The 19,381-nt window shown below is 48.1% G+C and overlaps 2 protein-coding genes across 6 annotated transcripts in view; both read right to left on the reverse strand.

Moving 5' to 3' along the window:
* The window catches only part of LOC103189096 (cAMP-dependent protein kinase catalytic subunit beta), a 41,332-nt gene extending 29,202 nt beyond the window's left edge, over positions 1-12,130 (reverse strand). Inside the window, exon 1 of one of the 5 annotated variants that reach the window (XM_042344666.1) lies at positions 12,061-12,130. Coding sequence is in view for 1 of the 5 variants with exons in the window: in XM_042344664.1 (XP_042200598.1) it covers positions 11,290-11,335 (46 nt within the window). In the remaining 4 variants the exon portion in view is untranslated. Of the gene's footprint in view, positions 1-11,289; positions 11,380-12,060 lie in introns of those variants that run through there. The other 4 variants (XM_042344668.1, XM_042344667.1, XM_042344664.1 and 1 more) reach the window with 4 other exon arrangements.
* Positions 12,131-13,119: 989 nt separating this feature from the next.
* Positions 13,120-19,145, reverse strand: LOC103189095 (histone chaperone asf1b-B). Its single transcript, XM_007909376.2, has 4 exons — positions 18,718-19,145; positions 16,569-16,684; positions 15,824-16,000; positions 13,120-14,352 (listed from the first exon to the last, which is right to left on the reverse strand). The coding sequence occupies exons 1-4, from the start codon at positions 18,824-18,826 to the stop codon at positions 14,146-14,148; spliced, it is 609 nt and encodes a 202-aa protein (XP_007907567.1). The 5' UTR covers positions 18,827-19,145; the 3' UTR covers positions 13,120-14,145.
* Between the last annotated feature and the right edge of the window lie 236 nt (positions 19,146-19,381).

Below are 19,381 nucleotides of genomic sequence, written 5' to 3' on the forward strand. Positions count from 1 at the left end.
CCTGAGTTCACTGCAGTGCCATTTCAGCGTTGCAGTTACAGAGAGACGACACCTAATGGGGCTGAATGCAAGGTGGGCGTCTGCCTCAGACAGGGAGCAGCTGTCTGTGGAGAGGGAGGATTGGCAGGGGTAGTGTCAGCTTCAGGAAGCCCGTGTTGAGCTACAGGGACCAATCAATCCAGGTAATAGCCAAGAAGCAAAACGTCCATGTCAGCTACAACAACAACAATTTGTATTTATATAGCGCCCTCCACACGGAATCCAGTCCAGCTACAGCCACTGATCAAGGCAGCAGCTCAGACACTGAGCCACTATTAAGAGACCACCAAGCAACGGCACTAAATCTTTGCCAGGCTTTGGTAGGCCAAGTATCCCCCGCTTCCCTCTTCCCAAAGTCACTCACAAAACACAGTCACTACACTTCACAATAAAACCCTGTGAAGCGCATTGAGACGTCTGGATCAATTGCCAGGATTATTGTTGCTCCCCCCTCATCATGGTGCTGTTGCTGAGGGAAGTGTTGCAATAATGATCATCTGGTGTCACAAGATAAGTGGGCGTCTGTCTTCTCAGCTGTGAACCACAAACAACTAATGGTCAGGAACACAACAAACATCCTCTTAGCTGTAGAGGCTAATCACCAGAATTCAGGGGAAAATTTATTCAAATACAAATGAGACAGATAGAGGGCCGGAGTTCCAAAGGGAGGTGGCAGGAAGGCTGAAGGCCCTACGCCGATGGTGGGTGACACACGGAGCAGGCTGTAGCCCGATGGGCAGAGGCAGCGACAGATTGGTATAGAGTTAGCAGGTCGCAGAAATAGGGAGGAGTAAGGGCTTTGAAAGCAAGGCCAAGGATTTTGAACCCTCTCCTCTTGGGGGGATTAGCGAGTCAGAAACACGCAACGATTCTCCGTAGATCAAAACTATCGGGATGGAGTGGGTGGGGGAAAGGTCTGCGTGCTGAACCTCACTGAGGAAGCACAACATACATCGCTAGGTAGCTGGCATTTTTACGGTTGCCCCCTCTCCTCCCCCACCCCCCACTGAGCTGTAACACCCTGGTTACCCCACCCAGTCCAACAACCACCATTTTGTCAAACCACAAGTCTTCAGTTTTGAAACGCAAGCACAATGCAGCCTAACCAGCTACATCTTCACCACCTCAGCCTGGTTTGAAGATTAACATCTAAACAGTCAGAAACTGCTGCCTTTTCATTGGGCAAAAGCTAAAACATCAAAGGCACAGCAACCGACGTTAAAAATAGCTCAGAGCCTCTCAAACACAGTCACTTTCACAGCAAAGCAAGCAGCTGGCCTACAAGTGTGTGATCAGTCAGGCAGTTTCCACAGACAGACGAGCCACTAACATCGCAGTCACTGGGCTTTGCTTCAGCCCGGTCCGGCTCACTGATCTACACGCTCTGCCGGGGTAGGAAGAGAAGTAATCAACACACAAATTTGGGTCAGAAGGTTGTGGCTTCAGGCCTCAGCAGTTTGGACTTGTTCTCACGGTCCAGGCTGACACTCCAGGTGCCAACGTTCAAATGAGACATTAAACCGAGGCCCCGGCTAACTGTGTTCGGGTGGACATTAAAGATCCTAGGATGATAATTCCTCCAGGAATCCTGTCCTCCAATTCATATAAAATGGAGGTTGACCTCACGGCTGTTTGTGGGACCTTTGTGCCAAAATGGCTGTTTACAAATACACAGTCAGTACAATTGACAGCAATTCCCTAGCAAATGCCACAATGAGACACGATACACAGCGAGGACATGTACATTGCCCCTAACGCAGGCAAAACGTTAACCAATTGAGGGGCCTCTTGATTAAGAGCAGCAAACGGGGCTCACAAGTCCTCACGTTGAAGTGCCGCATCTTTACTCCATCAATCAGAACCCCAGGCAGGTCCTCCACCTACTGGCAAAGGCAAGCGATAAACTCCACAGTCATCCTGAGCAGGCTGCTGGCATTTCAGTGACTGGCAAGCTTTTGCATCCACTTCAACTTCAATGCTTCCTTGTCAACCCAGCCTGTGTCAAGAGGCACGTTCCTATTCATTTCCTTTAATTACGGATTAGGGGCTCTGACACTGCCCTCCAACATACACTGGGTCTATTCTGTCAGGATAATGAGGAGAGAGCAGAAGCTGCAAATCCACAGCAGATCAAACCAGTATCCAAACCCGAGCTTCCTCCAGAATCATTCTCCCCATCCTCACGTCCTAGTTTCACTTCAAATTACAATTGAGCTGAGAGCACGTTCAGCTTGAATCATCCCTTCTGTCTATTCCATGCTAAACGAGCAGCTTTACGTAAGACACAGCACCCACGCTCCGTCGGTGACAATACCAGTGTGTTGGGGTCTCAAACAGTTAAATGCCAGCCTCACGCACATACACAGGAGGACGATTCTTACTCATCTCGGGAGAGATGACAAATGGACAATCGAGAGGTATTTATCTCGTTGGCTAAACCAGCTACCAGTAGCATAGTTCTTTCCTAAACCAGAGCTCAGCAGACACTTTGGTGGCAGGTTATTAACTACAGGGAAGATAGCAACAACAGCAAAGCCACAAACACGTCAGCCAGTAAATAATCCTGATCCCAGCAAGTAAATCTAGTGACCTGGGAGACTGGACAGTTACACATGTCTTTCAAAGTCGGGCGCACAGTAAGATTTACCACAGAACGGAACAATATTTTCCTTCTGCCTGAACCTGCTCTGAGGTTTCCTCGCTTCTCTTTTCGAGGAGGTTTTTGAAACGAAAAAGTAGCATTTGCTGAACTTTATACGGATTTCATTTCAATATCCTCCACCCAGCGGATTGGTTCAGTCAAACGAGAAGCTCTGTCCCTCCCTCAACTGAACACATGCACCACCTGTTGGACAATACGCCAGTTACACTTAACCAGCTCACAACTGTCCAACTGTAAAGTCCAGCTAAGGCTGGACGCCAACAGTTACCCCAACAGACACTCTGGGCTCCCACCAAGCCTTGGCTCTGGCCAACCTGAGCCTATTACTCTCCAGAATTAGGTAAGCAGGATGCTTGCCTTCAGGGAGAGGGAGAGAGGGAGAGAGAGAGTGCACATTCCATTCCAACAATCTACCTCTGGGACTTCCCTCTGGTGAGCTGCATGGAATTCCCAGTTTGACAAACCCGAACAGGCAGACCGGGTAAGAGGGGAAAAGCAAAAAAATATTCAAACCGAGCTTTACAAAAAAGCAGTGCGCACTCACCCACACCCACAAAAAAAATCTTACATTTCCTTGTCTCCTTCCCGCTACTGAGCTCTCTTCCAAAACCACTTTGCCTCCCTCCATCCCAAACCATCTTACAAAGACACAATGTTGACTGCGTTTTTGATCAACACCTTTAAATCTTTACTTCCCTGCTTGGTGTCCACACTACGTTTTATCAATTCATTTGAGACGTTTCATTAAGAAGAAGCTGTGCTGAGTGTGGAGGGAGTGGAAGGCCAGGACAATGAGTAAGATATAAACATAACTGGTTAGAAGGAAGCTGGACCCAAAATAGCTTCTTCAAATCCTTGGGAGCACAATATTAAACATTCCCCTGCCACCACCAGTCACTAGCTATTTTTGAAAACAATTTCCAAAATCATTACTCATTGCCAAATCCTTTCAGAATAGATCACACACTCACAGTCACACACACACACAAACACACACAGCTGGAATATACATCTCCAAGCCCACAGTAATTAACTTTCAAACTTCATGCCTCAATCTGTAAAGGAGTTTCAGGTTATACATTGCCACAGGATTAACCACAGAACAACAACAATTTTATATTTGCACGACGAGGGAACGTTGGGAGGACGTCCCAAGGCGCAGAACAGACTCTATGACATTGAGAGGTTCTCAGCCTCACAACAGGCTTCACGCAGGAAGAGCACGATTCGGAAATTCGAGCAGTTGTGCTCATACCAGATTGCTGCTCGCTCTCCTCTCCCGATGGGTGAGTGAACAATCACATGTATACACACTTTCAAAGTAGTACCGTGGGTTCATATCTTGAGTGCTTCCATATTTCTGAGGTAGGTACTTCGTTTAGTGGAAGCACGTAGTGGATTTATAGACTTGTAGCTAGAGGTCACACACACACACATCATTTCTCAGTACAGTGCCAGTCAACAATGAACATTATCCAGAAAGCAAACAGTAGCACAGTGCCCCGGACGGGTAATACGGCAATACAGTGCTCTGAGGATTCAGCTAGAAACTGTGTAGAGAGCATTTTGTAGACAGCAGCTTCTAGTAAAAGCAGCAATGGATTCAGGATGGCTCCTGCGAACTTCAAAGAGTTTTGAAAGGACAAAACGAAGAGCCAGTCTCTTTTTGTGGTTCACCCACTGGTTCACACAGAGCAAATGCTCCCCGTGTCACTCTGAAAAAACACTCACCACCGATTCAAGACAGCCCAGGTTGGAGCAGGTTACCAAGATGGATCCAACGTGTTACACACTTAAGATTATCAGAACATTTCTTATCGTTGCACCATCTTGTGACTCTTTACCTCAGTCATTATACTAAGTACGGTGCTAAAACTGTCTGGTTTAGCGGCCAGTAGGTTAGTAATAAAATGGACAAGAGGCAGAGGAAACATGAAAAGAGTATGACATTTGATATAGAATGGGATTTGTGACTTACATCAAGGGCCATGGACATATAAAGATTAAATCAAAAAAGGAGGCGGACAGATTTGATTCCAAAAGGCCTTTTGTACAGCAATTGATGGTACAGTATAGGAGGTTAACCGGAGTCGGATTCCTGCCTTTCACATTAGTGACAGCAACTGTAATTGGTTTAGGTTCGGGAACAGAGGGTGGTCAGGGATTAGGAGGATAAAAATCTCCCCTGACCTAATGAAATATTGCCGGCTCCACGGGCTGAATTGCTTACTCCTCTCCTGCTGCGGTGTCAAACATGATGACTGTTCAGCCTCCACAACAATAAGGAGTAGGACATTCCAGAGCGAGTCTTGGGACAGGAGAAACGTAAACGGAAAATGCCCAGCAACAAACACTGAGGATACAGGCAGTCCGTAACCCCACTAACAACAACTTCCATTTACACAATGCCCTTCACAACTCGGGGGAGCGTCTCAGAGCGCTTATCAGTGGCAGAGCCTGATGCCGAACGGGGGGGGGGGGGGCGTCGGTGACAGTAGGTACAAACAAATGTGCAGGTCTGTTCAGAAATGGGCTTATCCAGAAAGGTCCTGGATTTGCTCTAAATCGCAAAATGCTTGGAAGTTGTTCAACAAGGTACACAAAGATATAAGTCCACTCGAGGGGCTCGAAAGCAATGATCTGAGGGAACATTCACCCTAATTCTGTCATATCGCCGGCTGGAACTAGCGGGCAAGACCCTGGAATAATAAGTGTCCTGAATTGTCCAATTCAAGAATTTCTTTGCTCAGTAAATCCAAGTATTTCAGACCTTGCATGAACCGATACATCGCACCAGTGTAGAAGCTTAGATGACTCCATTACATGAGCTTAGCCATTGCCTGTGAGTTTCATAGGCAAACAAGGTTTGCAGTTCTTCACCTGCATTTCTAAGTGGGTGATCACCAGCTGAAGTCTTGTGATTTTCCTACTGCTTCCTTCAAGAAATAGAAGGTTTCATTGACCTTTTTCAGGCAGGCAATAATACCAATCTCATGCCTTGAAAATGTAGCAGCAGCATGTGAAACAATAGCAGGCTGCCAGGGCCAAATCTTGACAACATTGAGAGCAACGTGACGTCAGGCTTTGTGTCAAGGTACCACTGATGGATCACGGTTATTTTCTGATTGGAACACACTGTTCTACAAATGACCGCTTTCGACCCCAATTCCCAAACCTTGTACCGTTTGTTTGGGTTTCGAACAGTCAACAGCCTCAGTGATAGTAAGTCTACAGAATAAGTCTGGAATGGTGAATTTCAAATATCTGTTTCCATAAAATGCGGCCTATTTATATAAATAATAACGTGGTCACTCAATCCACGACTGTTTGTGGGACACAAAACCTACAGTCAATCCACTTTACAGTATATTGTGTGAAGCGCTTTAAGACGTCTCGAAGACATGATGTATCAAATGCAAGGATTATTATTGTTATTATTGCTTCTATAACTGCTTTTGCTGAGATTTGGCTCAAATTATTTGCATTTCTTTATGTTCCTTGATACGATGTGCATTTGTTGTGCACCACATCCAATTACAAACTCTTGGAATATTTCAGTGGTTTGGGCAATGCTTTTTTTCACAAGAATATCTGCCACATGAAATATTCCTGCAACATCTCTTTCAGAGAGGATAGCCTGTGAATTCCGCTCTGCAGTGCCTGCCTTTCATCTTTTGTGCTGCTGAGCCTCCGAGCTGACTCACTCAAACCTTCCCGCAGGGATCCTCATGGCTTTTCAGTTTAACACCCACGTTCATCAAGTCATGGTTTCCTGTAAAATGGTGCCCCATCCACGACCACTGGCAGCTCGACACTGCCACTCACATGGGACTAATACCCCAAAGCGCTTCACACAGTCAATGGGCACTGAGGATATTTGACCAAACACATGATCCAAGATATTCAAAAAGGTTTTGGAAGAGAAGCAGCAAGGCAAAGGGTTTGCAGGAGAATTTGCACAGAGCAGTAGATGGGTAGGTGCTGGTGAGACGGAGGGAGTAAGGAATTAAAAGGTAACTATAGGAACTGGTAATGAACCTGCTCATTCTGCTCTGGTACCTAAATGCTTATTGTTTATGGCGTAGACTGGTATAGAAAGTTGCTCAAGGCATTATGATTCTATAAGCAGATCGATCGATCCATCCCTCCCTCCCTCCCTCACTCAATCAATCAATCGAACACCAACTGTGGCATTAAGTGAGATCTGAATTGCAGGTATTGGACTGCCTAGAACAACAACTTATATAGCGCCCCTCACGCAAGGTCACGTCTCAGAGCGCTACAAAACTGTCACTACACTTGGCGGGTAACCTGTCAAGTGCATTGAGCCATTGACATTTCTAATGCAAGCATTAATATTTATTACTACTATGTACACTGTGCACGGAATCTAATCAATACTTTCAAGACTTATGGACGCTTTTGACAAAGTTGTGGTTGAAACTGAAAAGAGGATCAAATTGATGGACCCAAACAAAGCCCCTTCCAGTTCCTAAAAGTTCTTACATTGGAGGTGGCTGCTTTGGGTGGTAAATCTGGAAATCCATGCAGCAGCTCTTTGCCTCGATGAATGGGTAAACTGGGCCGCCAATGGCCTGTAACCATGAAAATGTTACCATGATACAAGTCAGCGTTGGAAACTTGTTACAGAGATAAACCAATGTTTGTTTGAACCTCATGGAGACAGTGAAATGTATCCTGTTGACTATCAGGTAAGTTTACCTGGAAGTGACTAATTTAGCTTTAAATGACAGCAACCCAGCAATCACGCCCAGAGGATACCAGCTTCAGGCACGGGAAAACAAACAACTCTGACATTAAATAGATTATGGGCTGTGATTAAGTCGAGTTAACAGAGTGTAGAGTGGACAACGCACCATTATCGATAAAGTTTCCACAAACCCAGTTCTCAAATGACTGATCAACTTTGATGATGGCATTGAGCAGGTGTGGACACAACTATCACAGAATACAGACCCAGGCAACACCAATCCAATCCTGCCTCATATCTGAGAGTTATAACCGATTAGGGAAAAAAACGTCATCTGCGATTAGTGAATTAGACATGAAAACAGAAGATTTTCTCTGCACTTCAAGACAGGGTTATATTAACTCCAGCAATGGGACACTTCATCCAGCATCGTGAGTTTAGGATGAGTTAGTACAGAATCACTCTCTCTCTGCCTCTTATACTACCTGACCTGGGAGTATTTTGTGGGACAGCATCTGGCCATTGCTGTACATGCAGTGGGAATGCCTCATGGCGGGGAGGGGGGTGGGGGGGCTTTAAATCAGTGCAAAAACTGGAAAATGTCCCGTTCCTTAGCACCAGTATTTCTCAAAATTGAAAAGATTCACTGGAAGAAGTAACATTATTTGAAAGCAGTACATAGTCATGATCACTTGCAACACTTAATCCAACACACACAATTCTTGGCTGTGTAATTCAAGTTTCCTAAATAGTGTTAAAGATAGGTCTCAGCGTTAAAAGTATCACAGCACACTTTGAGTGGCACAACAATCACGAGCGTGAAAAAGTTTTTTGCTCTTTGTTTGATCCCTTAACAAGTTTTACAACCTAAATATTGATTCAACTGAGGATGAATAAATAAATAGACTCTGTTCTCTATTTTAGCACACCTCCCCAGTTCAAACATGATCTCATTACCTCTCCACCATGTGCCTTCCAATCAATTCATTAAAGCAAAACAAGATTATGCAACAAAGTTCTTCAAAACTTTCAGGGAGGCTGAGACAGACAGTCACACATCATTAAACCAGCAAGCAGCGTGCAAATGCCCATCAGGTGGGCAATAAACAAACTCATCAGGTAAATGGCTCTGCGTCCCGTGTGCCGGCATACAGTAACATCCGGGTACCCATGGGACACAGGCAGCTTTAGATCTGACCCTCAAAGGCTCACTGCAGCCTCTGGTCACAACAAACATTAGCAAACAAACAATTAGTTCTTCAAATCACAAGTTAACCTCTCAGTCATTGCCCACAGACCAAACACCACATGCAAGACATCGTCTGACCCACTTTCTTGGATCTTGGGCAAAACCGAGACAGCGTGATTTTTTAACAGAAAACATGAACTCTTTTCCAACAGGATACCAACTGCACAGTGGTCTCTAAAGTGTACAGATCTACTCCTATCCATTGCTCACCGCTCTCACTGGCTCTCAATCAAGACCTGTACCAAGGCTGTTATTTCAGGGCTGATCAACTTACTCAGCCAACATACATATCCACCCCAATCAGATTTATTTATGATCAGCCCACCCTGCTACGCCCAGTCATTCTGTATTCACTGTGCTATTCTCCACAAACTAAAATTGAGCTTACAATAGAGGCAATCAACAACAGCAACAAAATTATATTTGTATAGCACCTTTCACGTCAGGAGGACGTCCCAAGGTGCTAGACAGTCAGTGTTTCGGACCCGAGCTGGGGGTCGGGATTGGGCGGGGTGGGAAGGAGGGTGATTGAAGGCACGGTCGAAGAGGAGGGTCTTGAAGGAGGTAAATTATATATAATAAGATTGTTTGCACCAAAATTACACTAAATTTCCCACCTCTCGTTGCACAGTTTTGTATCATTGGATTGTATTACACATCCCAAACCCCAACGATCTACAATAGTCTTAGAATGACTTGCACATCCCAAACCCCAGTCACTACACACGTATATATCAGTGACTTATACATCACAAACCCAAATCGCTCCAATATTCCAAGAGTGTGGAGTACCTACATATACCCAAACCTATCACTTTGATACTCCCAAATTGACATACACATCACTCCAATACTCCAAGAGTGCGATGCACACGTCAAAAACCCCAGTCACTGCACACAAGTGACTTACACATCGCAACCATGGTCACTCTAACCCCACCCCCAAAGAGTGACTTCTCACCCCAGAGTATGTATGTATGTATGTATGTATGGGGGGGGATAGGTGTAATGAGAAGCCCCTCATTCTCCAACCCCAGGGGTGATAGGTGAAGAGCTCCTCCCCCTCTCCAGGTCTGTTGGGGTGTGTGTATATAATAATAATCCTTGCATTTGATACAGGGACTCACCACGTCTTTGAGATGTCTCAAAGCGCTTCACAGGATACACTGTAAAATGTAGATGAGTGTATGTTTTGTGGGCGAAACGCTGTGTGGTTGGGGGATGTGTGTGGTGGTTGGAGGGATATGTGTGTGGGGTGCGTGTGTGGGGGTGTGTGGGGGTGTGTGTGTGTGGGGTGGGTGGGTGTGTGTGGCAGTGTGTGTGGTGTGTGTGTGTGGGTGGGTGTGTGTGGGGGGTGTGTGTGGGGTGTGTGTGGGTGTGTGTGTGTATGGGGGTGTGTGTGTGGGGGTGTGTGGGGGTGTGTGTGTGGGGGTATGTGTGTGGGTGGGTGGGTGTGTGTGGGGGGTGTGGGGGCTGTGTGTGTGTGGGGGGTGTGTGTGTGGGGTGTGGGAGTGTGTGTGTGTGGGGGTGTGTGTGCGTGGGGGTGTGTGTGGGTGTGTGTGTGTAGGGTGTGTGTGTGTGAGGATGTGTGTGGGGGTGTGTGTGTGGGGGTGTGTGTGGGGGGGGGGTGTGCGTGTGTGTGGGTGTGCGTGTGTGTGGGGGTGGGGTGTGAGTGTGTGTGGGGGTGGGGGGGTGTGGGTGTGTGGGGGTGTGGGGGGGGGTGTGTGTGTAGGGTGTGTGTGTGAGGGTGTGTGTGGGGGTGTGTGTGGGGGTGTGTGTGTGGGGGGGGTGTGTGTGTGGGGGGTGTGTGTGTGGGGGGGTGGGTGTGGGTGTGTGTGTGTGTGGGGGTGTGTGTGTGTGGGGGGGGGTGTGTGTGTGTGTGGGGTGTGTGTGTGGGGGGGGTGTGGGTGTGGGGGGGTGTGTGTGGGGGGGGGGGGGTGTGGGGGTGGGGGGGGGTGTGGGGGGTGTGGGGTGTGTGTGTGTGGGGGGGGTGTGTGTGTGTGGGGGGGGGGGTGTGTGGGGGGTGTGTGGGGGGGGTGTGGGGGGGGTGTGTGTGTGTGGTGTGGGGGGGGTGTGTGGGGGGGGTGGGGGGGGTGTGGTGTGGGTGTGGGGGTGTGTGTGTGTGGGGGGATGTGTGTGTGTGGGGGGTGTGTGTGTGGGGGGTGTGGGGGGGTGTGTGGTGTGTGTGGGGGGGGGGTGTGTGTGTGTGTGTGTAGGGTGTGTGTGGGGGTGTGTGGGGGTGTGTGTGGGGGGGGGTGTGGGGGATGTGTGTGTGTGGGTGTGTGTCGGGGTGTGTGTGTGTATGTGTGGGTGTGTGTGGGGGTGTGTGTGTGGGGGGGGGTGTGGGGTGTGTGTGTGGGTGTGGGGGGTGTGTGTGTGTTGGGGGATGTGTGTGTGTGTGTGTGTGTGGGGGGGTGTGTGTGTGGGGGGGGTGTGTGGTGTGTGTGTGTGGGGGGGGGGGGGTGTGTGGGGGGGTGTGTGGGGGGGGGGGTGTGGGGGGGGTGTGGGGGGGGGTGTGTGTGTGTGTGTGGGGGGGGATGTGTGTGTGTGTGTGGGGGGGGGTGTGTGGGGGGGGGGGTGTGGTGTGTGTGTGTGATGCCCCAGTGATGGCTGTTGGTGGACACTCACCGCTGTCCACTTCGCCGCCCTTCCTGGCGGTGGCGGCGTTGCCCATGGCCGGGGCCGGGGGCGAGGCGGGGGCTCGGTAGGGTTGGGTTGGGGCGGTGCCGGGGGGGCGGTGCCGGGGGGGGGCGAGGCTTGGCTCCCGTTCCCGGCCCGCGAGCTCCCGCCGGTGACTCTCCGCCTCTCACACCAGCGGCGCCTCAGACACTACGGCCGGTCCCGCCCCCTCACCACAAACAGGAAGTCCCGCCTCCCACCCACGGTTGGTCAGCGCCGGCTGATTGACGCTCCTGGTGACGTTCGCTATTGGGTGGCGGCGGTTGATGGACGGGCGGCTCGCGGCTGCGATTGGTCAATCACTGATGGGGGCGAGACCGTGGCGCATAGCTCCCGCCCTCTTTTAGCCGCTTAACGAATAGGGAGCACGGATAGTGCGTCAATCAAAGGGTGGGCGGGAGAGACTGTCGGTGGGGGGGGGGGGGGAGCGTCCGTGGGGGGTGTCTGTGGGGGGTGGGGTGTATGTGGGGGAGTAGTGTCGGGTGTCGGGGGGGGGGGTATATGTGGGGGTGTCGGGGGTGGGGTGTATGTGGGGGGGGTCACGGGGGGGTGTATGTGGGGGTGTCGGGGTGTCTCTGAGTGAGGAACCGCTGCTAACTGAGCCTCAGGCTCCGAGTGAGTGACGTAGCTGACAGGCCTCTCCCCCACCTCGCGGCCCGAGGCCCGTTTCCCGCCCAATCCCGCGGGGCCTTCACACGGCCCGAGGTACCGCCAACTCACCGCTGATTGGGCGCCGGAACCGGTCACCGCTCCTCCCCCTCTCCCTCTCTCCTCAGACTGAGCAACAGCCCCGCGTCACGTCGCCCCGCCTCCTCTCAGCTTATTGGTTAGATGGGGCGAACGCCCCGCCCTCCCTATGATTGACGCACTATTCTTCCTCCTCATTGGTCCAATCACCCTAACGTTCCGCCCTCCTTACGATTGACGCGCTGCTCTTCCTCCTCATTGGTCCACTCGCCCCAACGTCCCGCCCCCACTGATTGACGCGCTCCTCGCTCCCTATTGGCGAGTGGCCCTCATTACAATCACAAATAAGCCACAGACTCAGGGACACAATCCCTGACAGTGAGAGCTTGGGGGGTGGGGGGGAGGGCGATGTGTGGGGGGGTTAGTGGGTGTGGGGCAGGCAGTGTGGTGGGGGGGAGGGGGTGTGGGGTGGGTCCCAGGCCGGGCAAAACCTTACCCCACATACCTGTTTACACGGCAGTAAGTCAGAACCCGGTTGCACTTTCCAGGAGTCATAATCTCCAAAAAGTAGTAATTTGATCACTTGATCCACCACTGTCTGTGGTACTTCCGTACGTGACTGTCCGCCACATTTCATCCACAGAACAGTCAACTCAGTTTACAGTATATTCTGTGAAGTGCTTTAAAACGCCTCAACAACATAAGGCGCTGTATCAAAAACTGCAAGGATTATTATTGGCACAATTCAGTAAATCCATGTGCCACCAACAGCACGTTTCCAGTCTCTTCTTGATTCATGCCATATATCAAGAAAATTTGTTTTAGGGAATGAATTGATGTTACTCTGTTGGAGGTGCTGTCCTTCACGTGAGGTGTTAAAAAAGGTCCATTTCTTTTCTGCCTGTTTATGTAGATGAAAAAATCACACTCTTTGAAAAATTGGTTGTTGACTGCATGGCTGTTTGTTGGACAATGATATGACAAATAGTTATTTCATAATAAAACCTATGAAGCATTTTAGGACACTGTAAGATAGCCCACACCAGCTCTGGCAAGGGCTCAATATTACAGGAGAAATAATGATCACACAACTACATTTACAAGTGCTTTTATTCACAAATCGCAAAAACGATACTAATCTAGGTAAATTTTAACATTTATAAAACTGAGCGGGGAAGTTTTTTTTAAACAAATACTACTCTGAACAGATGAGCTTGGATTTAGACTTTATAAAAGGCAGATAATTTGTAAACATTATCCCACCCTTATTCCTCAAAACTCAACACCATTCGGTTTTAAATTACGATTTACAAAATACCACCGATATAAAGTCACAACACTTTGCATTAATCTTGAAAACTGGACAGCTGCACAGAGTACTGATGTTCAAACAGCTGACACGGTGACAATAAACCTCATTGTTTCCCTGTTTGAACCTGGCAGAGTGGTACAGTGGAATGTTCAGACTGCTGGCTAGTTCTTCAAAGTGAAAAATCCCTCTCCCAGTGCCATGTGGATACTTGTTTCCGCAGGCTTAGTTACCAAGGGACTTGTTGCCCATCTTGCTGCCGTGATTATTCCAAGTGGCCGAATGTTGGAAGTTGCAGAGAGCTGGACCAGTGAGAGGTTGAAAGGCGTTGTCCAGAAACAAACACAAACTGGATTTCCAGCACACCCACCTGCTGGAATTAACCACAACCTAGCGAAAACACACAATCTACAAAACAACATACATCCCAAGTTACACCTCGTACTTGTGGCTAGTTTACAATAGGCACCAACTGGTTTTGTAATCCCAGAATGTTTACTGATAATAAGCATCATTATTGCTCACGTTGGGCAAACAACCCACCTGAACAGACATCAAGTGCATCTGAGAGTCGGGGGCCATCGTGGCTGGTGTGGCCCTTAGTTGCAATGCTGTCACCTTGACCTCCCTTTGCTCTTCTCCGACCCCCCCCCCCCTCACTGATTTAATGCCTCCTGAGAATTATGCAATTCTGAAGATGAAAACTCAAAATTAACCCTGCAGAATTACAACTTGAAAAGTTTAAATTCTGGATATGTTTTTTCCCCCTAGGTCATTCTCCAGAAACGCAAGCCTTTTTAAATCCAGTTTCACATGCAGTCCATTGAATTTTCAGGAACAATGTTCAGGGCGTTTCCTGCCATTCCGTGGCCTTTGAGGGGAGTACAGGTTGGAGGAAGCATGGAATTTGTGCTGGGGTCAACGTTCTCAATATCTTCCGTCTTCTCGCCTGTGCTGTCCCAGTTGATGTGGAACCTGGTAACTCTGGGATTGGAGGCCAGAATGTTCCGCTGAAGCTGAAAGTAGAGAATAATAATGATCATGTTTGCATTTGGAAATTGCCTTTCATATCAGGAGGATGTACCAAAGTATTTCTAGGGCAAATGGAGCAGCCTAATTGTACACAGCAATGTCTCACAAAAAGCCATGGTTTAGAATTCAATGCAGTTTATAATACTTGCATTTGATACAGCATTTGGAAGTCACCACTGGGGGTGAGACACCTTTATCGCCAATTATCGTGACAGAGCATCAGCGGTGCACACATCTAATCCAATCAATATGTAATCTGTGAGATCTTTATACCGACACTGCCATCCATTGAAAATATTGCAATTTGCAACAATGTTCAGCAGATTTCAGTGCATTTGAATACAAATGTTCTATAATCTTACAAATGCTTCACATAATAGCATTATAAATGTAAATTCAAACATAATCTCCAAATGTAAATGCAGGTATGATACATCTGGATTGTATCAGCTGTATGTACACTGATGTGGCATTTCTATTTGGGTAGAAACAAAATGCAACAGACAGAACAAAAGCATTGTGACATACACGTGGTGTCTGTGCCGTTTCAGCTATGACCAAATGCCATAAACATCACCCAAAGTATCAGATATTCATTGAATCATAGAATCGTACAGCACAAAAAGAGGCCATTCGGCCCATCGAGTCTGTGCGGCTCTTTGAATAGAGCAATTAATGTCAGTCCCACTCCCCGGCCCTTTCCCCATAACTCTGCAAACTCGTCCTCCTCAAATACCCATCCACCGCATTTTTAAAAGTAGTTATTGAATCAGCCTCGACTGCCCTTTCAAGCGATGCGTTCCAGATTCGAACAACTCACTGCGTGAAAAAAATTCTTCTCACCTCCCCTCAGCTTCTTTTAGAGACTATTTTGAATCTGTGGCCTCGAGTCACCGATACACCCATCAGTGGAAACAGTTTGTCCCTTTCTAACCCATCAAATCCCCTCATGATTTTGAAGACCTCTATTAGATCTCCTCGTAACCTTCTCTGCTCCAATGACAATAATCCCGGCCTCTCCTCATCATCACGGTCCCTCATTCCTGGTACCATCCTCGTAAATCTCCTCTGCACCCTTTCCAATGCCTTAACATCCTTCCTATAGTGTGGTGCCCAGAACTGGGCAGTATTCTAACTAAAGCCTAACCAGTGTTTTATATAGGTTAATCATAACCTCCTGACTCTTGTACTCTATGCCCCTATTTATAAAGCCGAGTATCCCATATGCCCTTTTTACAGCCTTATCTACCTGTCCTTCCACCTTCAAGGATTCATTTACCTGCACCCCCAGGTCTCTCTGTTCTTTTACCCCCCTTTAGATTGTATTACAAGCCTATATTGCCTCCGCTCATTCTTTCTACCAAAATGCATTACCTCGCATTTCTTCATATTGAAATTCATCTGTCACCTGAAGCATCTGAAAATATTACAAATGCATTTGGTCAATTTGACTACCTTGGCATAATCTGGTTTCATTGGTGGATTCTCCTTTAGCTCGGGATCGGTGTACTCATTATTCACATAATATCCCACCCGGATAAACTCCTGGCCTCTGTACGTGCAGGTGATCAGCACCACAGTCACACCCACTGCATCTGCATCGGGAATCAACACTGCATTCGGGGCATCAGCCTGGAATATCCAAAAACAACCAGTTTAGAGGTCAGGGAACAACAATAATAATCCTTGCATTCAACCTAGCACCCCATTGCGTCTTCAAGACGTCTCAAAGCGCTTCATAAAATATACTGTACAGTGAACGGACTATATTTTGTGGGTGAATCCCTTCAAAAAAATGTTAATCAATGCTAAGTGATCATGATGTTCAGACCAGAAAGACGAAGTCCAACATTGCTATCATAGCACCAAAAGGACCTCACAGGCTTTTCAAAGGCTCAAGACAGCAGGACTTGCCTATTAAGCACTGAGGGGATTAGCTTTATGGACCACAAGGAGGGCAGTAAAAGCACTCAAATTCAAACCCACTGTCTAGAACTTTTCAAATCTCACTTCACACAGATGCTGTTTCCTTCAATGGCATCGTACAATAGCAAAACTCCATGCCAGTGACATTTCACAATTAGATCAAAACAATCTAATCAATAACTCTAATCACTGTTACATTTATTTCAAGAACTGTTTAAATGACTCAACTAAAGTCTGTGCCCACCCGCTTTAATTTGCTAGGAATGTGCCTGACCTGAAACACAAACATATGGCGGCCAGCAGGGACAGGTCCCACCAGCACCGAGTCCAACACCTGGTCATGCTCCTCGCTCTCAGCAGAACCAACATAGATGATTTTCCACTCCAGATCTGAAAAGAAAAATAGTAAAGATTCATTTAAATCCATGTTGTGGCAAAGCTATCAATGGCCAAAGAGCATTCTTAGCACCCATCAAAATGTCTCAATGCACTAAGTAATCATATTCAGAGCTGAAGGGGTTAGCTTTGCAAAACACAACGGTGTAAGCAAGCCAGAATTCTGAGTTGCTTGAGTTGACCAAAGAAAAATTGCAAAGGTTCATGGACCTGTTTCTTCAGAAAAACTGCAGCTGTGGAACATGAGAGCATGTTTACAGAACACAAAGCTTCAACATCATCATTGATAAGACTGTTGTTGGCTACAAAATGGACTTTCTCAGATGTTTAAAACAAACTGCTGGAATCTTGATAAAGGTGAGGAATGTTGACAATTATTGGATATTGGTAACAGGAGAAGATTGACAAAAGATATTTACAAGGAGCTGATGGCCAGTTTTGGAAATGGAGTACCTAACAGTCAATAATAGAGAAAAGAGGGATATACTACAATCAACATGGATTAACAAGGCAATTCCTCATCAAAGCCACTTTATTTGGTCTGATCAATTCACTGCAGTGAACTTTACTAACCTATTGTGAGCATGTCTTTGATTTAATTAAACGTATAGCTTTGATATGCATTATTTAACTAACTTATATTGATAAACATTAACTGATTGAAGATTTGTGTCAGTTGTTACTTCACCGCAGGGTCATGGATTTATTTAACTTTTACAAAGGGGACAGTTAAAAACTCCTCAAGTCTTCTTTCATCCATGCTACTTCTTTAAACAGAACTGCACAAAATAGGAAAACTAAGCACGTCTAAAGTTTTGTGGGCAAAACACAAACAAGATCAACTTGCATTTATATAGTGCTCTTCACACACGACTACAAGATAAATGAATATAATGGAGTGCCTTCAGCTCCCCTCTCGACTCTCTACCCCCTCCTCGCTCCCTCCCTTCCCTCCCCTCACCCTGACCATTTCCCCCCTGCTCGGGTCCTGACCCAACTGTACAGCGCCTTGGGACGTCCTCCCGACATGAAAGGCGCTCAATAAATGGAATCTTGTTGTTGTTGCTGGGTTAGGATAGCATGAGAAACTGACTTGTGTCATGCAATATCCACCTCACATCAACCTCCACCTAAACAGGACCCCAATTTTGATGTTTTATTTGAAAAACAGAACCTTAGTCAACAGGACCTCAGTACTCCCCCTGCACTGATAGTCACGACACTTGCAAGGAAATCCTGTGAAGTGCTCAGAGACATCCTTCCAACACGAAGGGAGCTATATCAAATACAAGGATTGCAAACAGGCAGTTGTGTATGCCTACAAATACTTCGAGACACAAAAGGTGCCATATCAAATGCAAAGATGATTTATATTATGATCGCTCTGAGCGAATACTAGCCCCACTACCTTTGCAATTGATTGAGCACTTCGAAAACATCACATTTGTGAATTTGTGCATAACGTTGCACAAACCGCCAATGAAGTTTACCACCTTTACAATGAGGACTGTCTGCTGGGGAGAAATTCCCTCCTCTTTCCAACAGTTGCAAATGAGGGAAAACAAATGATTGCTGCCAGAGGCCCAAGATGGTAAACTTGGTGTGTAGCTGAATGCAGCAGCCAATCTACACAATATGACATCTCCCACCTCCCTCTCTGCACCAACGCCCCCCACACACACTTAGACATATATATATATATATATATATATATAAACAGTGTACTATGCCCCCAGCTCCCCTCAGCCAACCAGGTCCTCTAACCCCCCAAATAACCACCCACCCCCCACCCACCCCCACCCACGGGGTGATTGACAGACGGACAGAGGGGGCGGTACAAACGCGCCAAAAAAACCCGCTCAACAAGAAGGTGAGCGGTTCCCGCGCGCGGCCCCGAGTCGCCACATGATAATAAATGGCCTCTTTCTCTCTCTCTCTCCTCATAAACTCCCCCCCGGGGCCCCTCCTCCCCCACCGGCGACCCCCCCCCCGGGCTCCCCCCCTCTCTCTCCCCCTCAGTCACTCACCGTCCGGCAGGTCCTCGATGCACTCGAAGGTGATCTCGAACTGGAAGGGATTGTTGAAGGGCGACGGGTTGTCGAGCACCACCACGTTCAGCACCTGCACCTTGGCCATGGCCCCGGCGGGGAAGCCTCCTGGGCCGCGAGGGAGGGAGGGCGGGCGGGAGAGGGGGTAAGGCCGAGGCCCTGGATAAAGAGAGGGAGGCCTGAGGCCTAGCCGCGCTGGCTGTGGAGAGGAGAGGCCTCTTGTGTGTGTGTGTGAGACCTGCTCGGCGGGGCTGAGGGGAGGTTGTCGAGGACGCTCGGTGGTGGTGGTGGCGGCGGCGGCAGGAGAAGGAGGGAGACGGTACAATACAGAAAGAGGCCGCTGTAAAGCTCCGTCCAACAGAGACAGAGAGATAACAGACCACACAGCTGACGGCCTCCCCCGCTGACTGAACGCCGAGCCGCCGCCGCCGGCCTCTTTTATAGGCTTCCCGCCACCCCGGGCTAAGGGTTGGCCGACAGTCGGCACGTGGTGCGAGGGCCGCGACCAATCGGAACGCAGCGCGCGCCAATTGCCCGCCCGTCCACCCGCTCGAGCGCCTGACTGAGGCGGCGCGCGCAACCAACTGTCACACAGAGAAGGGGGAGGGGTCGCGATCTCTCCATCACTCTCGCCATGTTGTAC

This window comes from Callorhinchus milii, unplaced genomic scaffold (assembly GCF_018977255.1).
Source record: "Callorhinchus milii isolate IMCB2004 unplaced genomic scaffold, IMCB_Cmil_1.0 Scaffold29, whole genome shotgun sequence".
Classification (NCBI taxonomy): Eukaryota; Metazoa; Chordata; class Chondrichthyes; order Chimaeriformes; family Callorhinchidae; genus Callorhinchus; species Callorhinchus milii.

What these genes read in the sequence shown, in the direction of transcription:
- LOC103189095 (XM_007909376.2), bottom strand. Translation starts at nt 18,826, where the DNA reads ATGGCCAAGGTGCAGGTGCTGAACGTGGTGGTGCTCGACAACCCGTCG. An exon ending in CATCGAGGACCTGCCGGACG is followed by an intron (nt 16,685 to 18,717) that starts GTGAGTGACTGA and finishes TTTTCTTTTCAG; the next exon opens with ATCTGGAGTGGAAAATCATC. An exon ending in TGAAACCAGATTATGCCAAG is followed by an intron (nt 14,353 to 15,823) that starts GTAGTCAAATTG and finishes CTCTACTTTCAG; the next exon opens with CTTCAGCGGAACATTCTGGC.